Here is a 15,865-nt window from a genome sequence, read left to right on the forward strand (position 1 = left end):
CCCTTTCTCTATGTTCGTGTTGATACTGATATATACACATACACATACATATACATATACACATATATATGTATTGTTTGTTGTACTATGAAATTCATTTATTTGTCATATTAGGGAAAACATGAAAAATAATGTAAATAAGAATATTAAGCATCAATACTATGATTATACCTCAATTATATCTCCCTGTCTAACTTTTCATATTATTTAATACATATTTGTAATAAAAAAGATTACGTCATTAAGTCATTCTTTGTGCATTTTGTGACCTTTCCGATATCTAATCCGGGGGAAAAAGAAGTGTAGGATCTTGGTATAGTCAGCAATCAATCCCAGTTGTCTCATGTTGAAATGTAGTGAGTGGTGCGTGGCCACATCCTGTGTGTGTGTGTGTGTCACCCCCCCCCCACCGGCCTCTTTTGGTCCACTAGCGGAATGAATTTTGGTGTTATAAAAGCACTTTTGGTGATACCATCTGGGGACATTGTGTCCTGTTTGTAAGCTCAGAGCGTGAGTGTTGATGAGTCAGCAGAGAAGACAGACAGAGATTTGTTTGTCTTTTTTTTGTTGAGTTTATTAACTATTTATTTGAGCCCATTCGGCACTGTCACATGAACACACATGAAGGCAAGGGGCTGTGTGACTCTTGCATAATGCACTACTGAGTTTTACTTACTCAAAAATCTGTTTAGTCTGTTATCATTTAGCAAACACCAGTTGTTACGAGTTCTTAGTATTTTCATATGCACAACATTCACATTTAAGTAGTCATTGGCAATGAAATGCTTGGTTCTTATGCTCCCTACAACATTACATACAAATATGTATAAAAAAGAAAATCAGGTCAGTAAAATCTAATTACAATTTAATAAAGAAACTAAATAGTACAGCAGTTATATAAATGTAATATGACAAAGGCCTATACTAAAATACCATGGTAGACAGGTGTACAGTAATAGGAAAATGTGTATACTTTAATACAAACAGGTTGTGTAGTAATGTAAATGAAAAAAGTTAAATATAATATGATAATGAATAGAAGAAAAAAATATATCGTTCTTTAAGATTTTAGCCATAAAAATCAATATGGGGTGAACGACATTTTCAGCTAGAGAAATTTGGAGGATACAAGTGGAAATAAAAATTAATTATCGTCTCTCTCTCTCTCAAATGTGTTGTCCCATACCTAGTAACAGCAACACCTCTTCCAATCAGACAGTGAGAAATATGAACTGTTGGGGGTGCGACCAATCACTTCTCTTCGCTGCTCACCCGCCCCTTTGCCTTACTGACCGACTTACTGACTGGCTGTGTGCCACCTCAGCGGGGATCTACAGCAACATCTGGTGGCAGATTCATGTCATGTTATCGTTTACAGTGCTGAGCAACATCCTGTTGGATTGACATGTTAGAGAAGTAAAACAGTATAACAGTAGAGTTGATCATAGTACAATTCACAATTGGCACTCATTGCCCAAAATGGTACTTTTGCCAATGGTAGGCTACCTTCTTTTTATTAAGAAACTCAAAGGGAATTTTGTTTGCTGCACTGAAAATACTCTTTTATCAGAATTGAGGAGGGATTTTTTTAATTATTGAACGTGAGTTAAAAGGCATTTAAACTAAAAAGCTAAATCAAATTACAGTTTGATGTTTTGTTAAAATGCAGTTACATCAAGTTAGAGTTAATATCTTGTTTAAGTCATGTTTTTTGTTGAATAAAAGTAAAGGATTTTTCAATAAGTAATTTTTATTTGGTTAATCTTATTTAAACGTAACTGCATTTTTAATTCTTACAAAACGTTACATCTATTAAGTAAACTTTTTTCATTAAATCAATCTCTGTCTGATAAATAGCAACACAAACGTTTCTCGGGGAAGTGTTTTCTTGATGCACCAACGGCTTGCGTTGCTAGGTTACGTCACCACAACTAGGACGGGAGTTGGAGGGTCTAACACGAGTTTGAACCCATGGAAGTGAACATAAAACGAGACTAAGTTCTGCATTTCTTCAGAAAGGACAGCTTGTAACACTTTTTATTTTTTATTTAGCGTACTTCGCTTCTGACTTATACATTGTGTGGTCGCTAATTTCCCTATTTCTCGTCATAATCAGCATGGAGGCCGCAGGTAAACTGAAAGAACTAAACATGACAGTGGATGAAGTCGACAGACTGACACAAGCTTTCAAAGACGAAAAATTCAGGGAAATGTTTTGCGAATATGCCAATGAAATATCAGACCCTGAGAACAAGAAAAAGTATGAAGAGGAGATCAAACTTTTGGAGCAGGAGAGAGGAAACACGATTGAATTTATCCACCCGGAACCATTTAGGGCTCTCAGGACGAGTGTAAACGGCAAGCAGGAGTGTTTTATCAACATCTGCGCCAATGAAAAAGTTGGAAAGCCTGAATGTAAATGGCGTATGTCGGAGGATGGCCGCAGAGGACAGTCCTGGTCCTTGCCTCACAGTCTGCACCCAGGGAGACAAAACACAGGTCCAAAAGGGAACAAGGAAACGATCTATGATGTTATTTTCCACCCGGACACTCTCCACATTGCAAGCAAGAACAAGAGATTTATGGATATAGTAGACAGCACAGCCATTCAGGGGATCCAGACTGCTTTTAAAGTGACTCTGGATAAAAACAACGTGAGGGAGATTAAGGAAAAATACAAAGGCCTCCCGCAGCCCTGCGTCATCCGAAAACCCATACCTGGATATAAAGCCAAGGAGCCCTCAGAGGAGCCTGACCCTCTTGCGTTCCCATACCCAGATGAAAAAGGACCTACCACACCCCAGGAAACCAAGCCCACAGAATCACCTGCAACAAAAAACCGCAGAGATGCGAAACCTAAAAGCTCCCAGATCCAGCCCCAGAAAGCCAAAGAGCCCACCAAGCCAAACTACACTGTAAGCTATAGATCTTTTATTGATCTACAGGACTTCAGATATTCTAGAGACTCTGCCCAAAGCCCCAGGCCCAAAGAAATAGTGGTTACCATCGACATGCCACTTCTGAAGGCGGCCACAGACGCCAGCCTTGAGGTAAAAGAGAGACTGTTGTTGCTGGAGTCCAAGAAACCGGCCTACAGACTGGAGCTGCCCTTAGCCTACCCTGTGGATGAAGATAAAGGAGAGGCAAAGTTCAACAAACAGAGAGGACAGCTTACAGTCACACTACCCGTTCTTCCTTCTAACGAAGCTTTCGATTTTGCTCTAGGGTCTGCTCACACCAGTGTTAGTCATGATGAGAGACAGGAGGAGAAAAGTGAGGTGGAAGAGGAGGAGAACTGGAAGGAGAAGGAAAAAGAGAGCCAGAAAACTGAGGAGGAGCCAATAGGTGTTGAAAAGGATTTGAGGCAGCAGACAAGGTTTGAGAAAAATGAAGAAGAGGGAGAAAAGGATCAGGATAAAGGAGAGGAGCAGATTAGGGATGGTCGGGAAGGGGGAGAGGGAAGTGGAGTGGAGGAGGAGAAATCTAAAGAGCAGGAGCAGGGAAATGAAAGCGAAGTTGGAATCTTGAACCTACAGAAGACCCCGCAACACAAGCATAAAAATGATTTCAGTCTGACAAGTCTTCAGTGTGATGTCGTTGATGTTTCTGCTGAAAAATCATTGCCTGTTGATAACAGGCTTGTGGCCTCACCTGAGACAGAAAACCAGCCTGCTTTAATCACTGCTAAATATTCAAGCTGCAGGGGAAAAGGAGAAGAAAATCTGAACTCATGTTTAGAATCAACTCTCAAATTGAAGACATCAGACACGAAGGAGGAGACTGCAAAGACAAGAGAGAGTGTACATGGAAACGAGGTGAGACAAATCCTAACAATTGTGCTGACAAAAAGGTATAAGTGTCTGATCAAACTAAGCCGCTCATATTTTGTTTGTTTTAGGTGGAAACAGATGCTGCATTTCTACGTCTCGGATCCACTGAGGAATCCCAAAGTTCCGTAGCAGCTAATACTTCTAGTCGGAACAGCATGAAGGATTGCTGCCCTTCCAAGGAGTCCGGTAAGATGCCTGCAACAGACGAAGCAAACAATTCGAGCAGAGGACGTTCAGGCAACATGGCGACTTTCTCCTCCGAGGAACGTGCCATAGGCTCCGAGAAGAGGGAGGAGAAGGTGAGCGTAGACGACCTGCCGACAGAGCAAATCTCCCACAACCCAGGGCACGGCCACAAGCCACCACCTGTGTTATTGAGGGAAATTGATAAAGATGGAAATGAAAAGATCATAAGTGATCATTCCACATCTGCTGGGTTCATCTTCCAAAACACCCTGATGTATGAGCTGGACTGAGGACTGTGTGCAGAGGAAGGCTCAGGGCAAGTTGTAAAGATTTTTTTTTTTTCTTCCTAAATCACATCAGGTTTGAATGCAAGTTATATTCAATTAAAAACATCTGCAGTGTCCAACAAAATCCAATCTTCCAAAATGATTAATACTTTTATTTTATTGATTTTTTTCACATGTATATAAAAATAGTGGGTCATTAACACAGTCAAAACCCACTCCATTAGCCAACACTCAGAGCCTGAGCCACTGTGTTCAGCAACACAACTTGGAATGATCTAATTTCTCTATACCCATGCCTAGTAGAAGTAGGTCAGTAGAGGTACCTGCAGTTAAGAGGCAGGAAGAACAGGAAAGAAGATGTGTGACAGTGAAAGTGTCAAAGAGGTCGCTTGAAGTACTTTTAATACCAAAGTTCAACAGAGTCAATATTGTCCTTTCATTTATAGGCATGACTAGAAAACTGTAGCCTCCGACAGTCTCTCATAGCTAGCGACCTATTTCAAAATCCACAGCCATATCCAGGTGTTAGTGTGTTTCCTGTCAAACAGAAGAGTTTGTTCTGCCTCATCGGATTCCTCTCTGGAGGGAGTTGTCTAAAAACTTAGAGTAGCAGAAGAGGGAGCAGAAGTGCTGATGCACGGGAGCGTCTGTGCCACCCATGTCGTCCACCAGGACCACTGTGTGAGAGACTTGGTGCAGGTTCATGCTGACCGCCGTCTCGATGTAGAAATTGATGCATACACGGCCGCAGTCGCAGGTCTTAGCTACTTCGAGGTCCCGACACAAGTGGGCAGGGATGAGGTGAGGTCCGTATGGTAACCTGCGAGGTCAGTCAGAAAGATACAATTAGGAACCACAGTACCAGTGTAAGATTCGGTATGATATAAAGGGAGCGTGTTTAACTCTAACCTGAGGTTGGCCACAGCTCTGGAAGCCATTTCTTGAAGTGGAAGGGGTATTGCAATTTTCATTGTGTGGTTAAATGGGTTAAAAGGATTCCCAAACAGGTCCAGGTTCTCCAGACTCAGCTTCCGGAAGTCACTGGGCAACACAGCTAGCTGGTTATGCGCCGCCGACAGGAACCTCAACTTTGAGAGTCGGCCGATGTGGAACGGCAAGCGGACAAGCTCATTGTCATCCAGCTTGAGGTGCACTAGTTCTTTGAGCAGGCAGAAGTGAGCGGGGAGGGACTGCAGTCGATTCTGGCTGAGGTCCAGGAGCTGGAGGGTCCGCTGCAGTGTGGACAGGCAGAGGGCCTCGCTGAAGGCTTCCAGCTGGTTGTTGTGGAGGATGAGCTCAGACAGGCAGCTGAGGTCCCCGATGGTGGCGGGGAGTCTTTTGATGTGGTTATTACTAAGGTCTAGCTTGCGGAGAGCTACAAAACAAAAGACAAATACCATTACTTAAAAGGGGTAACCCAGCTGTTTAGTACTGCACTTCCATACATTTAAGGTAAAGAATGATTAAAACCCAAGCAGCAGACGTAGAGATATCCTAACGTTTTGTCCCAAGTTCATAAAACACTGGATCCTACATTTTCCATCATGCTACTCATCAAGGTTATTTTCTCAAGTTACTGTCAGAGTCACAGAAGACAAGATAAGATTATTTTCACATTTAATAGGACTCCTCCTTATCAATGCTCTGTAATCTTCTCTATAAAAAGAAGAAGGGAGTAAAGTGCAGAAACCGAATGTAAAAGCACCACTCTGTAGGCCAAAATGTAAGTAGTTAACAACCCCAGCGACTCACTCTACCTTTAAGGGACAGCATCCGCATGTCCACTCGGGACAGTTTGCAGTAGGAGACCTGCAGCTGCTCCAGAGAGTAGGGGAAGTTGGAGGTGAGGGGGTAGTCCTTCCTGGAGACGATGCTGAGCTTCTTCTTGGGTTGTTCTACGTCTCTGGCGCGAACAGGAGTGAGCGTGGAGAGAGGAAGGCTGCCCGCGTCACTTCCTCTGTCTGCCAAACGAGCAGCTGAGAGGAAGTTCTTTAAGCTGTTTGCATCGGCCTACGAATAAATAAAGAAAGAATAAATTAAGTTACAGGTTTTAATAGGTGAGCCAAAAAGCGGACTCGCAATGTCTTCTCAGGTCATGTCATGTATGACCTAATTCCTTGAAATATCTAACCTAAATCCACTAGCCTGGAATATCTCGACACTTCTTTTGAATGCACAGGATGAACTTTTTGCTGCTGGGAATAAAAATGTGAGTTATTCTGAATGTAATGTACAGGGATTAGACACAATATGTTCAATATTATCCACATAAAAACACACAAAGACACATTGGTGTTAAAAAATTAAATGTACAGTCAATTTGTTCATGATTATAAAAATGTGGCCCTCTAATTTATTGAAGTTTGGTTTACACATTTACCAAAATTTAGGACCTTTGGTTTCTTCTGTTTACCTCCCTAACGTGGCATCAGTCTGTGTGTGGGTGTGTGCGAGTGCATTTCTTTCAACGTGACAGGATGAGCCATGTTAGAATCTAGGTGAAAGGTCACCACTGCTCTCAAAACAGCCAACAGAGATTTACAGCAACTGGAAGGAGGCCACTATGGGGACTGTCCCAGCATCAGCTGCAGTCAAAACAACCATGTGTCTGTCTAGTTGTGACACATTTTTCAATGAAAGAATATTGAACCTGAAAATCTTGATCTGGACAAACCACCAAAAACTCAGACTGTAAATGCGCAATGTTGGATGTCGTACCTTGCTTAAACAAATGTCAACAGCCGGTTCCTTTAATCTCACAGTGGCCTTGCCTTCTGCCACAAACCAAGTGAAGAACTTCTCTATGTTGTCCTTCAGCTGTGAAAGAGAAAGTTGGCAAACGTCAGTGATGGAAAAAAATCAACAGGGCCGGTACGCAATGTGATTCAACCAAGAGTGACTCACTGTCTCAACAAGTGTAGACAGGAATACTGGAAGCATTTGAACCTTTTTGTCAACATACAGGTTTATATCTTTACAGAGCTAATATCTTTTTAAATCAGAAGCTTCTGAGGAGCACCTGAAGGCAGCATTTTGAGACCATGAAAACAATACTTATTAGGTTTCCAATCTAGGTCTTTCTGGGAAAATGAAAAACTGGAAAAGTAAATTTATTAGGTCACAGGATTGAGTTAATTGGAAACCAAAAATACAGTCAAAGGAGCTGGAATGTATATTCCAAACAATATTTGATACTGCCCATTTAAAAAATAAACAAGCACAAGATCTGACAAATAATGACAACAATAACAATGACATGATAAACGGATTTACTGTTGACATATGAAAGCATCAAACATGCATTTTAGATGAATGAGATGAGAGTATATCCAGTTGTTCCTTGTCCCTGTTGGTTCCCTGCCGTTAAATTGTATGTAGGCTACGGGACGCAGTTTTCTACCCGGAAGCTTTTGTAAACACACACTGTGATTGGGTCTACGTATTCAGAAACAATGCCTTTAAAAGAGCCGTCAGGACTTTTGCAAGTTATGATGTCACAACTATGCTATATGCAGGTAAGAAGTGCCGCTGCTGTCCTGTTACTGGCATTCCCCGGCTGCAAAGACGGGCAGACACCGAGAGTGCAACGCGGAAGACCCAGATCATTCAGAGCAGACTCGGCTTTTTAGGGGGGTCTTTAAGAGACAGGCGCTAAAAGACAGACTTTTCAGACAGAGTAGGTTAGATTCCAACATACACTATGAAAAAATGTGTTTTTTGAACAGCATGTAGGCTACACATATTCTAGTAGAAATCTAAATACAAGTATAAACCTGAAGATTAGCATAATGTGGGACAACAGACACCTACCTTGTACTTTGAGCCTGCTCTGTCTTTGGCTGTGCAGATCATCATGTAAATGTTGTTGCGTTGACTCGTCTTGTCCAAATGCTTCCCGATGGACAGCACAGCTCTCGCACCCTTCCCTCGACTTTTCATCCCAAACGTGGGAAGCATCCGATTCACCACCTCGACATCACACTGCAGCTTCATCGCAACCGAATACTAAAAAACTAACACTTGAAATCCGAGTCGGAATGAAACTAAAGGTTTAAATACCAGAGAAAAATCAAGACCCTTCCTCTATAAAAATAACGATAGCTAGTAAATTACCGGTTTAGATATATATTTGTTTATATCTAGCTATAAATTACTGGAACTACTGACACAACAACAGACACAGCTACGTCCTCGTCATGGATGACAACCAGACCAGCCCTCTGTTCCGAGCTGCAGCTGCATCTGAACGCCTGTCGAAGACACTGCATACAGCAGGGAGACTATAAGCCTTTAGTGGGCGGCTGCGGTGAGCTTGACAGTGTTAATTAATTGTTAAAGGATAAGTTTTCGGTTGTCGGTTGGTTAGCTGCTGTTAGCATAATCTCGCGCGCGTAGGAAGTGACGTCATGGAAGCGCTCGGTTGTTGTTTTTTTAGCCCAGCCGCGCCACCGCGTCAAGCAGGGAGAGGGACGGACCACTTTATGTCTTCATATGAGTTTTATAGAACAATATACTGTATATTATACGTGGTGGGAGGTAAAAAAAAAGTACATTTACTAATACTCGTAATTGTACTAATTTATTCATCAATAATATTATACAGGCCTACATTATTCTGAAATGGGCCATCCTGCATAATCAGTAGCCTACTTTGACTTTATGCTATGGGAGAAACACCCTCAGCTAGGCTGGATGTCATAGGGTCCTCTCACAAATTTCATATCTACTACAGGAACAAAAAAGGTTATGCAAGTAACATATGTGCTATGATTTAAATAAACGTATGTAGGTACTATATTAATTATCTAAATAACCAAATGATGTTGTAACTGTAGGGAGTAGGCTACCTTTGATTGATATGGTGGTGTTTGTTGCTCACTTATGAAATGTACTTGTTTTTGATTAAAACTCTGGGAACCTAGCTTGCAGCTTTTATCAGCAAGGACAAAGGACAGAACACTAGGACTCAGTCATTCTTGCTTGTTTTATTAAAAAGATTAAATAAATTTTGAATGCAGGACTTTAACTTGTTACAAAGTATTTCCAAAAGTGTCACTGAGCTACTCCTGAGATCTAAGTACTTCTTCCACCACTGTTATTTGTTGGTTTGTCTGACAATAATATAAATGTAAAGAAGGACTCTATAATAATCTCCGATGCATACACACTATTGAAGTTTGACAATATTGTATCTCGAGGTCCACTTACTAGCTTTTTTTCAGCTTTTAACTGTTCACGGTCCTCCCTATTTAATGTTGCTCAGTGCACTGTTATCTCCATGACAACTGAGCAAAAACTCCATCTGCTGAGGAAAACTGTGAGAGTAAATTAATGCTTTTCTTTCTTTCTTGTCAAAGTCAACATTTTAATTATATATACTAATTTGAGTTTATATAAATAGAAATGCAGTCTTTAGCAATTGTGGCATCTAGTGGTCAGCAGGAGGAAAGACTTTACTATACCAGTAACTATACCAGGGAGAGACACTTTTTACTTCAATACACTTATTTGACTGCTGTAGTTCCTTTTCAGACACACATTCAGATTTTCCATACAAATAAAATTTCATTTTATAAACATAATGCATTGTTATAAACTGAACTATTCAGTATTTTAAAAAGTCCAGATTAACCAACAACGGCGTTACATTGCTGCTTACTCACTAATGCATCTGTAATAATAATCCAGAAAAGTAATATACTGTATAATATAATATTCTACAATTATGTTATTGGTCTGATAATATTTCTGTACCTTTACTTAAGTTTAGGGGGCAAGACTAATGTAGTATTTTTGGAATATTGCTTTTACCTAAATACTATTTTGATGATGAAAGAAGTTTATTTATTTTTCCTCACAACATCTTCTTAACTCCAGTTCTTGTGTTCATAGTCTCAAAAGTAGACATAAAGTTTAAAATGAAGGTTAATGGCCTAAAAAAAAAAACCATGTCAAACTTGCACTTCTGGGTTTGTCTACATATGTCAATAGTTACGTTTACAGTATATGCATTTTGAAAACTTACACAAGAAAATCTGTCGGATCCCAGAATTACATGACAAACTGCGTTACGTTGATGATCACAGAATAAGAGGAATTTAACGGTACAAAACGTTTCAAAAACATTGTATTATTGTTATTCATTAAAAAAAAGTCATACAAGTTTTACTTGACCCTGAATTTAAACTTTTGCTGGCATAAATGGTTTATTTGGACCAACTGCCCTATAGCAACCACAGTGGAGAGTTGTTGGTTGCAATCACTGAATCTCAGCGTAGTCGTTGCAGTGTTTCTTCCCCTGCAGCTGTACCCGAGGACAGCGGAGGAACCAGTGAGCTGTGTGAGAGTGTCTGACATCGTCACCTCAGATCATCATGATCACAGGAGAAGATTAACTCTTACCTCTCTGCTTTCTCATCTTCTAGATCAACACACACGAGAGGGGCTGTACATTTGTTTGCAACCTTACATAAAAAGAAAATAGCAATTTGCCACAGTGATATAACCCCATCCTGTAAGAAGACTCCTTTAATGTAATTTCCACTTTGAAAGTTTTCCCGTCAGTCTGACTGGTTACGAGTGAATTGATTTCATAAACTGTTATGCAAATATAATCGTTCATCACTTCTTTATTGTTTACATTTTGACACTGAATTTATGTTCCCACTCATCATATCCCTCATTGTTAAAAAGCTATTTGGTGTTTTCCTTGATACCGTGTGGTTTCACTATCAAGGAAAAGACAATCTGGTAATAACATGCAACTTTTCTTATTTCTTGTATTATTTTATCAATGCCCCTAAGTGGCACAATCCTCACACATGTAATAACACATATAAGGTCAATGTAAGAACTGGTGAAGCATCCTGTGGGTTTTTAAAAATATAAGTGATGAAAACAGTAGGATGCTGAGGCCGTGCAGTTTTGATGTCTCAGTATTAGTATGCACCATTTAGTTAGTTATTATTGTCATTATACACAGTGTAAAGGTTGCTGCAACAAGTAGGGTATGACAATGCAGAGGTAATGCATTTAGACATACTGCAAACATTTTGTCACACACCCGCGGACACAATTTAACTGCAATTATATGGACATGTGCAATTCATTACAGGGAGGGACTATTTGACCTTTTGGGGACTGTGTGAGAAAATGTTTCTTTTATTTCATATTTACAGTGGTATTTCGTGAAAAAACTCCATAAATCTTCATTAATGTCATTTGGTCTAGGAAGCAAACAGTGACCAACACCCATCCAACATTAGGGATTTGAATCCATCTTGACTCATCAATCGGTGTCTTTATGTCCTTCACAGAGCTGTCTCCACACAGGATGACCCTCTCCGTATGTAATATCGCCTCACTTCTCTCCCATCCTCCCTGCCACAGCCCTCAGACCGATGCACGATGAGAACTGGGAAGAACCGGGCGTCCCTATAAGTCGGTGGACTATCGCTGAGTGCCAGCTGGCTGGAGTCGGACCTGCAGCACTGCTCGTCCACGCAGCAGGGGTCAGTCAAGTTGCTGCTGCGGCTCCTCCACAGAGCCACGGTGCGATGGGAACCGTACATGCGGCACAGAGAGAAACGAGACGTGTCTGAGGATAGTTGCGAGTGGAGCAGCGCTCCCCGGGAGGAGAAGATGGAGGAACAGCTGGAGCTGGTGATGGGCCTCCTCCTGCCTCCTCTATCAACTCGTCCATTGGGCTCCCTGCGATGCTCGCAGTCCTCCTGGCTTTGCAGAGCGCCGTAACTCTGAGCAGTCTGGCTGCTGTCCAGAAGGAAGCAGTTTGAGGACGAGGTGCATTCAGTGTCCAGTAATGAGTTAGAGTCTGCTGTGCTCATGTTTATCAGCATTGCTTCTGAGTAGCTAGGAACCACCTGACGGTTACAGCGTATGTGCCACTCCATTTCAGTGCTGTCCAGTGTGTCTACTCTGGGAATGACACACCCAGTATTATTCCCCAAAGGCCTGTCTTCATCCAGAGGAGAGGGGCTGCTGTGGATGTACTCTGACCCAAAGAGTTTCTCTATGCGGTAGTGCACATAAGCAGTGCGGTACTCTGTCAGCACTCTCAGAGGCCAGGACAACATCAGCAGAGCTGCTGGCCAGAAAGCAACCTGGGAAGTGTACCAAGGCATCCTATCTGGGTCTACATAGGCTAGCAGGTTTTCTCTGAAGTCCACATTCTTCAAGTGCATCCCCTCCCTGGCCTCCATGTACTCATCCAAACCCTCAATTTCAGAGAAGAACCTGGCTCTCTGGTTGAGGTAATCATTTTCTGGGCCGGCCTCTGTGAAGCTGAAACATTTGGTGAAGTGCAGGCGAGTTGCTGGATGTCCCTCCAAGCCTCTGAGTTCACGTGATACATCTTTCATCCCACAGTGGCTGTAGTCAAACTCTCCCTCAGCAACATGGGTGTTCACTCTCTCATGGTACACCTGCATGGTGGTGTAGGCATCCCCGTTACGGTATCGAGTAACTTGCCGAGTTCGTCGGACAAAGTGGTAGCTGATAGCCTTCCACCATATGCAAGGGTGTGCCTGTCTCATCCGCAGCACGCGCTCATACACACTGTACACGTCTGCTTTGCTCTGCAGCTCACTCCTGGCTCTGCACTGCCAGCACTCCACCATGTATAAGACATAGAGCATGAACAGGAAGGCCAGAGGGATGCAGATGTAGCCGTCAGAGCAGGGGCTGTCGTGGTAGATCATTGAGCGTCCTCCCATGCCCATCCCAGAGGCCCCTCGCACGGAGGAGGTGGAGGAAGCCTTGAAAGACAAGGTGTGGTTGGAGTTGAAGCTGATTTTGGTGACTAGGGTCAGCTGACACCAGGCCAACACACCCAAGCAGCTGTACATGAGCAGAGAGAGCAGCAGGCAGCGCCAATGGGACTCCCGGCAAACACAAGCACCAAGGGACTGCTTCACTGGATGCTGCTGCAGAGAGAGAAAGTAATAAGAAAAAGGCACTTAGAGAAATTAAGCCCTGAAACCTAGAGGCGACATGCAGTAGAAATGCAAATGAACTTGGCTGCATGAAAGACTGCCAAGTTTTCCCATACCTAAGCATAAAGTAAATCAAACTAAAGAAAGCTCAGTGGAATTAAATCAGTTTCCCTGAGGCTGCGAGGCAAAGCAGGTAACATAGATAAATATTAACCGAAGTGTTTTCACACATCTATCTCTAAAATTAATTTAATATATATTACAAGAAGGCAGATGTACTAGCCAGTAAAGTTGTCACATTAATTTCTCAGGGTAACACTTGTGTACTGTGTATGTAGACAACATCTTTAAAACCTTGGAGATCAAAAATCCATGTTCACAACTGACACATTGTTCTGTACATTAATTTATGTTACTTGCTTAGATAATCTTTAAATAGCCTCATATGCACTTTTAACAGAAGTAATACATGGTTAATCGTTTTACTTAAGCCAAGAAAAACGTTAATATCTTTGGTTCCAGTTTCTCAAATGTAAGGATTTACGCTGTTGGTCAAAAACAACTAACAATTTGAAGATGTCCCCTTGGGCTCTAGTTACATTCACTACTTTGTGATATTTTATAGATTAATAAGTAGTGAAAAAATATAGATTCTAATTGATAATGCAAATTATTGTTAGTATTGTTAGTTTGTGGGAGGACACTTTAAATATTGCTGATAGCAGCTTTTAAGCGCTCACTGTCTCTGCTCTACATTAATCTGCTGAGTATTGGGTGGTTGGCTCAGGGCAGACAAACAGAAAACAGAAATGCTCACATTTGCATTACTGACCAGAAGTCCAGTTGTTCCAGTCATCAAAAACACACTGGCCTTAAGCTATTTAATCAGTAGCACTAACAGTAAAAGGAGCTACAGCATAACCCTTTTACTGCAACATTTTATTTTTGAATCTGCAAAGGAGGGTAGTTTGGGAGATTCACACATTCAAAATGTGATCCCATATTGTCAGTCACATTTATTATGACTTCTAAATGACTTTATGGTAGTTTCTAATATCTTTGTCTGGTTCGTGTGGTGACAATTTTCCCCATGAGATCCTGTGTTCTTGTAGACTACCTCTGGTGTATTATGGAGTGAAGCGATTTATGCTGACAACCAGCCAATCCATTACTGCACTGACACAGGCGTGGGGGTGTAACTTTGCTGGTTCCATCTCAGTTATATTTGGAACTGAGATTTAATTCTTGTTTACCAGAGAAGACTGACTTTCCAGTAGTCCAGGCCTCCTGACTGTAGACATTACAGACTATAGATTGTACTTATTTAACGACAAAAAAAACTATGGAATGATTTTTTAGTCAATTAAAGGTTATACTTATCAAAACTATATAAGCCTTAACTTACTAAACATGTTGGCTAAAGACAAATAGGACATTTGTAAAAAAAGACACAAGATGATTGTAACAAAATTGTACTTTAGTTTACTTAGCAGTATAAAGTAGAACTTAGCAGTAACATGGACAGTGAGGTAAGGCAACTCGTGCTCTCTTACTGCACACAACACCTCAGATGGAATCACAGTAATTACACTATGACAGTGAAGACAGAAGGCATGGAGCAAACACAGACACATTCACCTATCAACGCTTTTATGGTCTGGCTTTGTGAGAGAAAAAAAATGTTACTTAACATTCTGAATAAAATGCATGTGTTTGATAAGATGAGAGTATCTTTACACATCACTGGCTTTTACTACCACTATGTGAAACAAATGGACTGTTCTGTAGGCTGCAGGTGGAAGGTGGTGATGGCTCAGAAGACGATGGCAATACACAGAACAGAACTCAAAATGCATGTGTTTGAAATCGAGACCAGCTCTTTATATTTTCAAAAGAATTTAATAAGCTAAGGTTAATGAACTTGCACCTATAATGTATTGCACAACAAGCATGTTTATGGTTAAGGATTGCTGTTATTTCCTGTATATGTATTCTAAAAGTAATCAATTGATCAGAACTATTCACAGCTGATGTTTCTTAATGTTTCCAAGGTTTTGTTTAAAAATAAAATAATGAATGCCTGGCATGTAGCCTACATCTACACTTACCTCCTCCAGGACATCGCTCTCAGCCGGTGAGTCCTCTTCCTCCTGCTCCTCTCCCTCCTCAGCATCATTGAGAGCGTTGGCCGCCGTGTCCTCCGCCGAGTCCAGATCGGAGGAGAGCATGCTGCGCTTTTTGCATGTCAGAGACAGATTATGAACTCACTCCTTCTTATTCACTTTCTGTGGCCCCTTCAGCCTCACACCGTCTGGGCCGGAGCCAGCAGGCTGCTGCTGCTGCACGGAGCGGGGATCCCGCTGGGGTGCCGACTGGCCGGACGGAGGGGGGCGGGGTTGAGGGATTTCACCGCAGCAAAGGCAGCAGAGATTGACCATGATGCAGTCAGCGATGTTTTTTGTCAATGTCCAATTCCAATTACATTAAAAAACAACAACAATAACAACCGCAACAGTACCCGCAATATCCATCCCTACGGTTCATCCAGATACCAGTGCACTACCCAGTGTCACGGAGGAGGGAGGAAGGATACCGCGAGATGTAGCTTAGG

The 15,865-nt window shown here is 41.7% G+C and overlaps 3 protein-coding genes across 3 annotated transcripts; 1 reads left to right on the forward strand and 2 right to left on the reverse strand.

The window, feature by feature from the left end:
* Nucleotides 1–1,859: 1,859 nt before the first annotated feature.
* Nucleotides 1,860–4,559, forward strand: dnaaf2 (dynein axonemal assembly factor 2). Its single transcript, XM_034858549.1, has 2 exons — nucleotides 1,860–3,815; nucleotides 3,899–4,559. The coding sequence occupies exons 1-2, from the start codon at nucleotides 2,118–2,120 to the stop codon at nucleotides 4,304–4,306; spliced, it is 2,106 nt and encodes a 701-aa protein (XP_034714440.1). The 5' UTR covers nucleotides 1,860–2,117; the 3' UTR covers nucleotides 4,307–4,559.
* Nucleotides 4,560–4,632: 73 nt separating this feature from the next.
* lrr1 (leucine rich repeat protein 1) lies at nucleotides 4,633–8,739 on the reverse strand. Its single transcript, XM_034858550.1, has 5 exons — nucleotides 8,114–8,739; nucleotides 7,022–7,120; nucleotides 6,061–6,313; nucleotides 5,213–5,678; nucleotides 4,633–5,123 (listed from the first exon to the last, which is right to left on the reverse strand). The coding sequence occupies exons 1-5, from the start codon at nucleotides 8,294–8,296 to the stop codon at nucleotides 4,868–4,870; spliced, it is 1,257 nt and encodes a 418-aa protein (XP_034714441.1). The 5' UTR covers nucleotides 8,297–8,739; the 3' UTR covers nucleotides 4,633–4,867.
* A 1,978-nt stretch (nucleotides 8,740–10,717) lies between these two features.
* On the reverse strand, nucleotides 10,718–15,862 carry LOC117936044 (transmembrane protein 151B). Its single transcript, XM_034858815.1, has 2 exons — nucleotides 15,363–15,862; nucleotides 10,718–13,245 (listed from the first exon to the last, which is right to left on the reverse strand). The coding sequence occupies exons 1-2, from the start codon at nucleotides 15,480–15,482 to the stop codon at nucleotides 11,614–11,616; spliced, it is 1,752 nt and encodes a 583-aa protein (XP_034714706.1). The 5' UTR covers nucleotides 15,483–15,862; the 3' UTR covers nucleotides 10,718–11,613.
* Between the last annotated feature and the right edge of the window lie 3 nt (nucleotides 15,863–15,865).

This window comes from Etheostoma cragini, chromosome 20 (assembly GCF_013103735.1).
Source record: "Etheostoma cragini isolate CJK2018 chromosome 20, CSU_Ecrag_1.0, whole genome shotgun sequence".
In the NCBI taxonomy this organism is placed as follows: domain Eukaryota; kingdom Metazoa; phylum Chordata; class Actinopteri; order Perciformes; family Percidae; genus Etheostoma; species Etheostoma cragini.